This window comes from Ranitomeya imitator, chromosome 5 (genome assembly GCF_032444005.1).
Source record: "Ranitomeya imitator isolate aRanImi1 chromosome 5, aRanImi1.pri, whole genome shotgun sequence".
NCBI classification, from domain to species: Eukaryota; Metazoa; Chordata; class Amphibia; order Anura; family Dendrobatidae; genus Ranitomeya; species Ranitomeya imitator.
The window spans coordinates 644,712,437-644,724,697 of record NC_091286.1 but is presented as its reverse complement, the minus strand read 5'-3'; the positions used below and the strand labels follow the sequence as shown (position 1 = coordinate 644,724,697).

At 42.5% G+C, this 12,261-nt stretch overlaps 1 protein-coding gene across 1 annotated transcript in view; it reads left to right on the top strand.

Annotated features, from left to right (window-relative positions):
* HS1BP3 (HCLS1 binding protein 3) overlaps nucleotides 1-12,261 on the top strand; it is a 91,562-nt gene that overhangs the window by 11,875 nt on the left and 67,426 nt on the right. Inside the window, exons 3-4 of the mRNA XM_069728146.1 lie at nucleotides 5,995-6,202; nucleotides 7,416-7,632. Coding sequence (XP_069584247.1) covers nucleotides 5,995-6,202; nucleotides 7,416-7,632 — 425 coding nt within the window. The remainder of the gene's footprint in view (nucleotides 1-5,994; nucleotides 6,203-7,415; nucleotides 7,633-12,261) is intronic.

The following is a 12,261-nucleotide window of genomic DNA, read 5'->3' as shown; positions in this document are numbered from 1 at the left end:
GAAAAGATAAAAGGCAAATGCATCCATAAGCCACGCTCAGACTCCCGTGATCACAGGCTAAATCTGGATTTTAAAGGGGGATTTCCAGTTTCAGAAAAGCCCTGTCTTCCTGGTGTAGTTTATGTATAATAAAAAAAAAAACCAGTGCTTTCTTCACCCTCCCTGGGTCCACTTTATTTTAGTCTGCAGCTCTGACGTCATCCCCAGATCGCTGAGTCTAGTCGGTGACCTCTGAGCGTTTGTGCCGCCTGCTCGGGCAGAGCCGCTGAGCTCCGTTATCAGCTGCAGCACTTTCGACGTGAAATCAACGCTGCAGATGATCAAAGAAGCACGCAGCAGCTGCAGAGGAGACTCAGTAATGTTCTTTGTTTTTTGTTTTTTTTTTAAATGAACTTGAAGACAGGTTTTCCAAAACTGGAAAACCCCTACATAGAAAACAGATACAAAAAATCCATAATTTATTTTATTTTTATTTTATTTTTTATTTGTTTACTATTTGTATTTTGGGTCTAAAAATATTTTTTATTCCATCGAAATGTTTGACCTTCTGGCTTTCTTTTCCACAGGCTTTTTACTTTTCTGCTCGTTGCTGGCTGCAGAATAAAATTAGCCAAGAAGCCGTCAGCGAGCGCGTTCTCAGAGGGACTTTATACGTTTTTTTTTTTTTTTTCTGTATTTTACTGAGCTGCTCTCAGCTGAATTATCGCCACATCTAAGGAGACCTGAACCTCCACGTGATCATAAATCAGCTGAGAAGAAGACAGACAATAGTTACCAAGCTGTCAGAACGGAGCTCGCTGACAGATTCTCAGTTGCCTCATTATGAAAATAATTTTTAGAATAAAAAAAAAAATATATATATATATATATATATATATATATATATATATATATTTTTTTTTTTTTAAATTTATATATATATATGTATATATATTTCAATATATATATATATATATATATATATATATATATATATATATATATTTTTTTTTTTTAAAATTTATATATATATATATATATATGTATATATATTTCAATATATATATATACATATATATATATATTTTTTTTTTTTTTCTTTAGCAAGGGCTGTACACTGATTAGTGACTAAACTGGATCCTTTTATACTTTCCTGCACCTTAATGACAAAAACACACACCCTTCTATTGCTTGCCATATATTTTTGACCAGCAGGGGGAGCACACACCATACAGATCAGCTGTAACCTCTGGGGGAACCCAGCAGAAAGTGTTCAGTTGCTCTGCAGCGCCACCACAGGGGCAATTTAAGCATTACACCCCACCTTGATATCATTGAGGCGCCAGAGTAAGTGATACGCTTTGTAACTGAGCTTCTTGGCGGTGTAGAGGGTCTCCGTCTCTTTTATTTAAAGGGGATATCCGTCTTTAAGCGGACCATTTTTCTTCTTTTTCTTACATATATACATGTATTTATGGCTAAAAATCTATTTTGTTACTGCGATTCATTAAAAAATTGCCTTTGTGTTACATTATCTATGGCTGAGTTAACTGAGAATCTGTCAGTGAGCTTGTTTAATGGGAGACTTTATAACTTTTGTGTTTTTATTTTTTTAAAGATTATTCCAGCTGATTTTATGACGACAGATCATTCGAAGTTGAATTTGCCGGGAAATAAAGAGCCTGTAAAAGCCAAAGTTGTTGCTAAAACCCAGTTGCAAAAGTTATTTTTAGCCCATAAATACCCCCAAATTGTCCTTAGATAGGAACAACCAGAATTTCCTTGTAGAAAGTGTTATTTTTACATCAAATTATGGTGAAACTACAGAATTTGACAACCACTGCTTGTCATCTCATAGTTGTCCACTAGAGGGCATCCTAACACTTCTCTATAATATGCTGGTGCCTGGGATTCCTCTTATTAACTCCTTGTGGTTCTATAATTGCAATTTACTGGTATTTTTTTTTCAAATATTTTATGATTTTTGTGCTAAAGGAATAATCAGATCACAACACAAAACAGCACCAATAGGACCAAACATGTAAAAACAATTAAAAAGCCCCAATAATACCCATGGGGCTGCACACTGATGAGTGCCATGTCCCAGACACCCTTCCGCCACACACATGCAATGATTAGAAGCTTGGGACCCCCTAAAGAGATATTCCACTAACGAAAACCCCTGCAAGTTGTTTAAAAAAAAAAGTGAAAAATATCCGTCCCTTGCTCCCTCTCCCCAGGTCCGACGCTGGTTCTCCACTGCTGCTCCTGATGTCTGTTATTGTCTACAGTGGTAAAGTGACGTTGACAGCGCTGCAGCCAATCAGGGAGCTCAACGGTTCTGCCCGAGTTGACTGCATGAGCTGCACAGAGCCGCTGAGCTCAGTGATTGGCTGCTGACGTGAGACGTCACTGCTGCAGACAATCACAGACACAGGGAGCAGCCGCAGAGACTGAGTGCTGGACCTGGGGAGGGTGAGTAAAGAGAACTTATTTTGGCTTCATATTACTACTATATTCTGACTTTATATTAGGACTTTATAATGAGGCTTTATATTACAAATCTATTCTGTCTTTATATGACGACTATATATTGCTGCTTTTGCTGCTATCATTAGTTGCGTCAGTGACCTTCATTTGCTTCTCACAAAATTAGAATATCATCAAAAAGTTAATTTATTTCAGTTCTTCAATACAAAAAGTGAAACTCCTATATTATATTCAGTCATTACAGACAGATTGATCTATTTCACATGTTTATTTCTGTTAATGTTGATGATTATGGCTTACAGCCAATGAAAACCCCAAAGTCATTATCTCAGTAAATTAGAATAATTAACTAAAAAACGCCTGCAAAGGCTTCCTAAATGTGTAAAATGGTCCCTTTGTCTGTTTCAGTAGCTCCATAATCATGGGGAAGACTTCTGACCTGAGATAATGACTTTTGGGTTTTCATTGGCTGTAAGCCATAATCATCAACATTAACAGAAATAAACATTTGAAATGGATCGCTCTGTTTTGTAATGACTCTATATAATATACTAGATGGTGGCCCAATTCTAACGCATCGGGTATTCTAGAATATGTATGTATGTATGTACGTCGCGCTGTGAGTGGGGGTTAAATTCCGCGCCAATATCGCTGATTGGTCGCGCCTGGCCGGGCACAACCAATGACCGAAAAATGTTTAATTACCGCGCCAATAGTGCTGATTGGTCGCGGCTGGCCGTGAGCTACCAATCACTGAAGCGTTGTTTAAATCCCGTGCCAATATCGCTGATTGGTCGCGCCCGGCCAGCCGCAACCAATCAGCTAAGTGTGGTTTAAATCCCGCATCCGTTCATGGCTGGACTGCGTCTGTCACTGATTGGTTGCAGGATGTCAGGGGGATCGGGGTGCAGGATATAGTACAGCCACGTAGTATATAGCACAGCCATGTAGTATATAGCACAGCTACGTAGTATATAGCAGCCACATAGTATATAGTAGCCACAGCGCTACCGCTAAGTCTTCTGGGTAATTTCACAATGCATCTCTGGGAATGGAAGCTGGCAGCAGCCTCGCCGCTCGCGTGCATCAGTGGACGCCGGAGGGTGAGAATAGCAAAAAATTTTATTTTTTTAAATTATTTTTATAATACCTTTATATACCTTTTTACTATTGATGCTGCGTAGGCAGCATCAATAGTAAAAAGTTCGTCACACATTGTTAATAGCAGCTTTAACAGACTGCGTTCCACCGCGTTATGCCGCAGTGTAACACAGTCTGTTTAACGGACTGCTAAAACGCGGCAGGCACTGACTGGGGGGAGTATGGAGGGGGCACTGACTGCAGGGGAGTAGGGAGCTGCCATTTCGTGGCCGGACTGTGCCCGTCGCTGATTGGTCGCGTCTGCTGGCCACGACCAATCAGTGACTTGGGATTTCAGTGACAGACAGACAAACAGACAGACAGACAGATGGAAGTGCCCCTTAGACGAATATATATATATATATATATATATATATAGACTAGATGGAGGCCCGGTGCTATCGCATCGAGAGGGCGGTAATATCGCGATGAGGGCAGGCTTTGCAGCGTTAAGAATCTCCCCCCCCATGTGCTCACCCACCTATCTACTCTCTCTTTCCCCATGTGCTGACTTCTCCTGTCTGTGCTCTCTTCTTTGACCATGTGCTATCCCCCTTGTCTGCTGTCTTTCCTTCCTGTGCTGTGTTCTCCCCTCATGTGCTGTCCCGTTTGCGCTGTCTCTCTCACCCCTGTGCGCTTTTTCTCTCCCCCATCTGCTGTCTTCTCCTCTCATGTCATCTCTTCTTTGACCAGCAGGAGATCGCAGAGGATACATTTTGTGAGGTAAAATCTTGTTTAAAAACAGTCAGTGAAATATTTTACCTCACAAACTGAATCCTTTGTGATCCCCTGCTGTAATGTCAGTATTGTCTTTTGCTTCCTCCCCTGCCCAGGAGATGTAGTATGTTCTGTACACGGTCAGATACAGACAATTTTTAAAATGAACTTTCGTTCGTGGGAAAACCCCCTTAGGCTATGTGCACACGTAGAATGGTCCACTGCGGATTTTTCCGCAGCGGATTTGATAAATCTGCAGGGCAAAAACACTGCGTTTTTGCTGCAGATTTACCACGTTTTTTTTTTTTTTGCAGATTTCACTGCGGTTTTACATCTGTGGTTTTCTATTGGAGCAGGTGTAAAACCGCTGCGGAATCCGCAGAAAGAAGTGACATGCTGCGGAATGTAAACCGCTGCATTTCTGCGATTTTTTTTTTCCCGCAGCATGTGCACAGCGTTTTCTGTTTCCCATAGGTTTACATTATAATGTAAACTCATGGGAAACTGCTGCGGACCGGCAGCTGCGGAGCCACAGCAAAATCCGCATCGTGTGCACATAGCCTAAATGTGACTTGCTTCCTCTGCCTGTAGACACGTCGCGCATCTGCTGCCGGGATCAGCCGAATGTAGGCGCAGTAAATCAGACCGCCGCCATCTTTGTTCAGACAGATAGTGGCGGTCACATTCAAACTGTGCATGCTCTCCTCCTGTACAAAGATGGCGGCGGTCAGTGAATCATTCGGCTGATCGCGGCGGTGTGTTTGCGACGCTGTTCTCCTGGTGGTACCGGGCAAGAGGCTGCGTACGGCGTATATAGTGTGTGTGTGTGTGTGTGTGTGTGTGTGTGTGTGTGTGGTGCGTACAGCGTATACTGTGTGTGTGGTGCGTACGGCGTATATAGTGTGTGTGGTGCGTACGGCATATACAGTGTGTGTGGTGCGTACGGCATATACAGTGTGTGTGGTGCGTACGGCGTGTATAGTGTGTGTGGTGTGTATGGCGTATACAATGTGTGTGTGTGGTGCGTACGGCATATACAGTGTGTGTGTGTGGTGCGTACGGCGTATGCAATGTGTGTGCTGCGTATACAGTGTGTGTGGTGTGTACGGCATATATAGTGTGTGTGTGTGGTGTGTACGGCGTATACAGTGTGTGTGGTGCGTATGGCATATACAGTGTGTGTGTGTAGTGTGTACGCCGTACAGTGTGTGTGTGTGTGGTGTGTACGGCGTATACAGTGTGTGTGTGTGTGTGTGTGGTGTGTACGGCGTATACAATGTGTGTGTGTGTGGTGCGTATGGCATATACAGTGTGTGTGTGTGGTGCGACGGTGTCCCGCTGTTGGTACCAGCAGCAGTCTCCATATTGAGTCACCCATCACTTGGGTGTCCCAATATGGCGGTCGGTGAACTTCCTCCGCTTGTAATCCTGGAATCCGGACACATCTGGACAGAGCAGGATGTGATTACAAGGTCAGTATATAGTAAGAGGAGTGTCACTTTTTGTATATTTGCTGATCCTGTAATTCAGTGAGAAGCCCCTGTATATAGTGGACTGGTAATTCTAGTTTTTGTCCTGATGACGATGTGCAGATAATGACCGTGTCTTACGCCTTGATAATGTCGCGCTTCGTTATGCCGCTCAGTGACTTCACTTTCTCTCCCGCAGATATCTAGAAAATACAGCGAGATTGAAGAGTTCTACCACAAGTTTGCCTCCCTGTACCCCAAGTATTCTCTGCCGCCTTTTCCTCGGAAGGTTTTATTTGTGGGGGAGACGGACATAAGAGAGAGGAGAGCCGCCTTCAACGACATTGTGAAGGCCATCGCCAACGAGAAGGAGCTGGCTGCATCCCCAGAACTGCGCCATTTCCTAGGTCGGACATTTCTCTGCTTTTCTGTAGACGGTTCCTTTATGGACAGCTCCTCTATCGAGCACTATACGCACACCACGGCTTCTTCAGGTGGATTTCCGCTCCGAAAACCAACTGAACAAAAAGTCAGCCTATATATTTCTACATAAAATCGACTTCTTATTCACATGTTCAACCTTTTGGGCATCTTTTAATTGCTTTTTGGTGTTTGTTTTTTTTTGTTCTGTTTTTTTTTTTTTAATCTTTATGAAAACCAGTTAAACAATATTTATCTTTTTCATAGATCTGACTTTTAAGAAAACGGCGATACCAAATGTGCTTTTTTTGTGTGTGTGTTTTAAGTTTCTTTATTTTTAACTAGGAAAATGAAATGTGAATCTATTTGTTATGATTTTTTTTTAAGTTTTGTTTATTTTAAATACTTTCAAAAACCTGTTATTTTTTTTCTGTATTTTTTTTTTTCCTTTTTTTAGGGGACTTGAACCTGCTATCGTTTGATACTTAAAGGGGTATTCCCATCTCCAAGATCCTATGTTAATATGTAGCAGGTGTAATAATAATATAAGAAAATACCTCCAATTAGAAATGTAGCATAGTTCTCCTGATTCGCTATGTCTCTTTCCTGATGTGCAGGGCATTGCAGTTGCTTAGGTATCTATGGTTACAGTCATTAGCAACTAACTGTAACCGTATGAGTGGTTGTAACGAAGGTTACCTAAGCTACTGCAATTCCCTGTATATGGGTAAATGACATAGCGAATCAGGAGAACTATACTATATTTCTAATTGGAGGTATTTGCTTATATTATTATTACACCTACTACATGTTGGGATAGGAACTTAGAGATGGAAATACCATTTTAAGTGTTGCAGGATACAGTCCAAATCACTGTGCTTCATACTAGTACTGTCATGGCAGTGATGGGGGCCTTCATCAGGCCTGCCATCACCCCGAGACCACATTGCAGAGGTAGCAGGGGGGCGAAGAGGCGATATACTCCCGGGCAGGATTGCGAACTTTAACTTTCTCCCAGGACAGTGCTCTTTTAACCACTTGGTGACATCTGCCATTTATACATACAAATACAGCAATGTGATGGTTCAGGAACCGCACGCGCGTCGGTGCAGTGGACGCCACCTGTATTACAGCCGACACTCTGCTACGTGTAAACCCAGAAAACTAAATTAATGTTTTCCATTACATATCTCTTCTTAGGATCAACCTTTGGGGATTTTATTCAACCAAAGAGTGTGAGGCCGTACATAAACTACTCTGAGGATGGAGATTTCTTCAAAGATGAGGCCCCAGCGGAGGACCGTCTCCTACAGATGGCGAGCAAACTGCAAAACCGGAAAACTGAAGTTCAGGAAGAGCCAGAGGAGGAGGAAGAAGAGGAGGAGGAGGTCGATTTAGATCCACTGGGCATCATGAAGTGAGTTCGATTATAACCAGATAATCAGTGAATTTCCACCGCCTTATAAAACTAAAAGGTGCATGGGAAAAATTTTTAAAGTGGATTTATCGGTTATTGGAAAATGATAAAAACTGAAAGTAGATGAAATTCTAAAACTTTTCTCAATTACATATAGTTAGCACATCTGATGATTTCCCACAGTTTTCCAGCGACGCAGGTTTTACTTTCATTTTACTAGTGCGATCACAAATCTGGTGAGATTCTTTTCTCTGGGAGATACCAACTGTCAAGGGGGAACTGATTCTATAAAACATCTGAAAAGTAAAGTGCTCGCCTGTTGACTGGCTTGTCCATAAAATATAAAGGGAGAATTGAGGTTTTGTTTTTTTCAGGAATTCTGCAAAAATTAATCACTAATATTATGAATTAATTCACAACTACATCTCAATGGGCAGTGAATCTAGAAAACACAAATGAAGCGATAATCTAGCTAATCTAGATGCCTGAATTTGCTACTATATACTGATATTGTTAGTTATCAGCAAGAGGGGTTCAAGAGAGGCCTGGATGTCTTCCTGGAGCAGAACAATATTGTATCATACAATTATTAGGTTCTGTAGGACGTAAATCTGGGGATTTATTATGATGGAATATAGGCTGAACTGGATGGACAAATGTCTTTTTTCGGCCTTACTAACTATGTTACTATGTTACAATGTTGTACGATGGCCCTGTATATCAGATAAGGGAGGAGGGAACAACTGCTTCTAAATGGTTAATCTGCAAGAAGGGGACATAGCTGTGAGTAAAGGGTTAATCTGCAAAAGAAGGAATTTGCTACCTATAAATGGTTAATATCTCACTATATACACAACAGCTTCAGTAGGCTGTGACAGGATTTACCCTTTTGTTGTCTGTAATCTCTTCTTTTGCTGCCCAATAATGCACAGGAATCCATCTTAATTTGCCTGTTTATAATAAAATTCAGCATGTTTTAAGAGACAGCGGCGCACATCCCTACACAATGGTTTCTCCCAGCTCAAAAGCAGGAAGTCTCACACAGCTGTTGAGATACTTGGTCAGCAGAGAGCCTTAAATCAGTCTCTCTTAAGGGGTCAGCGCCATTAACAATTAATCAGGATTTTCCTAATTCCTATTAGTCTTTCGTTTTAGATAATTACATTTCAAGGGGATGCAAGAACCCCTTTATCAACACCTTCATTAAAGAAGGTGTCCAATCTGTGACCTTTAACCCCTTTCTGACCTTGGACGGGATAGTACGTCCAAGGTCAGATCCCCTGCTTTGATGCAGGGCTCCGCGGTGAGCCCGCACCAAAGCCGGGACATGTCAGCTGTTTTGAACAGCTGACATGTGCCTGTAATAGGCGCGGGCAGAATCGCGATCTGCCCGCACCTATTAACTAGTTAAATGCCGCTGTCACACGCAGACAGCGGCATTTAACTACCGCTTCCGGCCGGGCGGCCGGAAATGACATCATCGCCGACCCCCGTCACATGATCGGGGGTCGGCGATGCGTCTCCATTGTAACCATAGAGGTCCTTGAGACCTCTATGGTTACTGATCGCCGGTAGCTGTGAGCGCCACCCTGTGGTCGGCGCTCACAGCACACCTGCATTTCTGCTACATAGCAGCGATCAGCAGATCGCTGCTATGTAGCAGAGCTGATCGTGCTGTGCCAGCTTCTAGCCTCCCATGGAGGCTATTGAAGCATGGCAAAAGTAAAAAAAAAAAAAAAAAAAAAGTTGAAAAAAGTTAAAAAAATAAAAAAAAATAAAAGTTTAAATCACCCCCCTTTTGCCCCAATCAAAATAAATCAATAAAAAAATATCAAATCTACACATATTTGGTATCGCCGCGCTCAGAATTGCCCGATCTATCAATTAAAAAAAAGCATTAACCCGATCGCTAAACAGCGTAGCAGGAAAAAAATTCGAAACACCAGAATTACGTTTTTTTGGTCGCCGCGACATTGCATTAAAATGCAATAATGGGCGATCAAAAGAACGTATCTGCACCGAAATGCTATCATTAAATAAGCCCTCAACCGACATCAGATCACGAAAAATGGAGATGCTACGAGTATCGGACAATGGCGCAATTTTTTTTTTTTTTTTTTTAATAGCAAAGTTTGGAATTTTTTTTCACCACTTAGATAAAAAATAACCTAGTCATGTTAGGTGTCTACAAACTCGTACTGACCTGGAGAATCATAATGTCAAGTCAGTTTTAGCATTTAGTGAACCTAGCAAAAAAGCCAAACAAAAAACAAGTGTGGGACTGCACTTTTTTTGCAATTTCACCGTACTTGGAATTTTTTTCCCGTTTTCTAGTGCACAACATGCTAAAACCAATGATGTCGTTCAAAAGTACAACTCGTCCTGCAAAAAATAAGCCCTCACATGGCCAAATTGACGGAAAAATAAAAAAGTTATGGCTCTGGGAAGGAGGGGAGTGAAAAACGAACACGGAAAAACGAAAAATCCCACGGTCATGAAGGGGTTAAATCCTCCTCATAGGTCATTTATCAAGAGAAAATGGCACTGCCCCTGCTTCCCTAGACACAGCTTTTATGTCCACAGGTTCCCTTCTTACACTTGTTTAGTGCATCTTTCCTCATGAACTGCTCGTGGAGGAACATGTGACAAGACCCATCCATCAGCCTCAACCAATAGGAAATCTGCTTTCTCAAGTGCACTGTTTTTCTATTGGGGGAGACTGTGAGTGCACCACTGTTGAGATGCACCAAAGTCATTCATTGGTGTGCACCTCTTATTTCGCTTAAAGGGAACATGTCACCCCCAAATCGATGGTGAGGTAAGCTCACCAGCATCAGGGGCTTATCTACAGCATTCTGTAATGCTGTAGATAAGCCCCCGATGTAACCTGAAAGAGGAGAAAAAGAGGTTATATTATACTCACCCAGGGGCGGTCCCGCTGTGGTCCGGTCAAATTGGTGTCTGAGGTCGGCTCCGGCGCCTCCTATCTTCATTCCATGGCGTCCTCTTCTTGTCTTCCTGCTGCGGCTCCGGCGTACTGTGTCTGCCCTGTTGAGGGCAGAGGAAAGTACTGCAGTGCACAGGCGCTGGGCCTCTCTGACCTTTCCGGCGCCTGCGCACTGCAGTACTTTGCTCTACCCTCAACAGGGCAGACACAGTACGCCTGCACTGGAGCCGCGGCGTGAAGACCAGAAGAGGACGTCATGGAATGAAGATGGGAAGCGCCGGAGCAGACCTGAGACACCCATCGGAGCAGGACCGCACCTGGGTGAGTATAATCTAACCTCTTTTTCTCCTCTTTCAGGTAACATCGGCGGCTTATCTACAGCATTACAGAATGCATTACAGAATGCTGTAACATAGTAACATAGTAACATAGTTAGTAAGGCCGAAAAAAGACATTTGTCCATCCAGTTCAGCCTATATTCCATCATAATAAATCCCCAGATCTACGTCCTTCTACAGAACCTAATAATTGTATGATACAATATTGTTCTGCTCCAGGAAGACATCCAGGCCTCTCTTGAACCCCTCGACTGAGTTCGCCATCACCACCTCCTCAGGCAAGCAATTCCAGATTCTCACTGCCCTAACAGTAAAGAATCCTCTTCTATGTTGGTGGAAAAACCTTCTCTCCTCCAGACGCAAAGAATGCCCCCTTGTGCCCGTCACCTTCCTTGGTATAAACAGATCCTCAGCGAGATATTTGTATTGTCCCCTTATATACTTATACATGGTTATTAGATCGCCCCTCAGTCGTCTTTTTTCTAGACTAAATCCTAATTTCGCTAATCTATCTGGGTATTGTAGTTCTCCCATCCCCTTTATTAATTTTGTTGCCCTCCTTTGTACTCTCTCTAGTTCCATTATATCCTTCCTGAGCACCGGTGCCCAAAACTGGACACAGTACTCCATGTGCGGTCTAACTAGGGATTTGTACAGAGGCAGTATAATGCTCTCATCATGTGTATCCAGACCTCTTTTAATGCACCCCATGATCCTGTTTGCCTTGGCAGCTGCTGCCTGGCACTGGCTGCTCCAGGTAAGTTTATCATTAACTAGGATCCCCAAGTCCTTCTCCCTGTCAGATTTACCCAGTGGTTTCCCATTCAGTGTGTAATGGTGATATTGATTCCCTCTTCCCATGTGTATAACCTTACATTTATCATTGTTAAACCTCATCTGCCACCTTTCAGCCCAAGTTTCCAACTTATCCAGATCCATCTGTAGCAGAATACTATCTTCTCTTGTATTAACTGCTTTACATAGTTTTGTATCATCTGCAAATATCGATATTTTACTGTGTAAACCTTCTACCAGATCATTAATGAATATGTTGAAGAGAACAGGTCCCAATACTGACCCCTGCGGTACCCCACTGGTCACAGCGACCCAGTTAGAGACTATACCATTTATAACCACCCTCTGCTTTCTATCACTAAGCCAGTTACTAACCCATTTACACACATTTTCCCCCAGACCAAGCATTCTCATTTTGTGTACCAACCTCTTGTGCGGCACGGTATCAAACGCTTTGGAAAAATCGAGATATACCACGTCCAATGACTCACCGTGGTCCAGTCTATAGCTTACCTCTTCATAAAAACTGATTAGATTGGTTTGACAGGA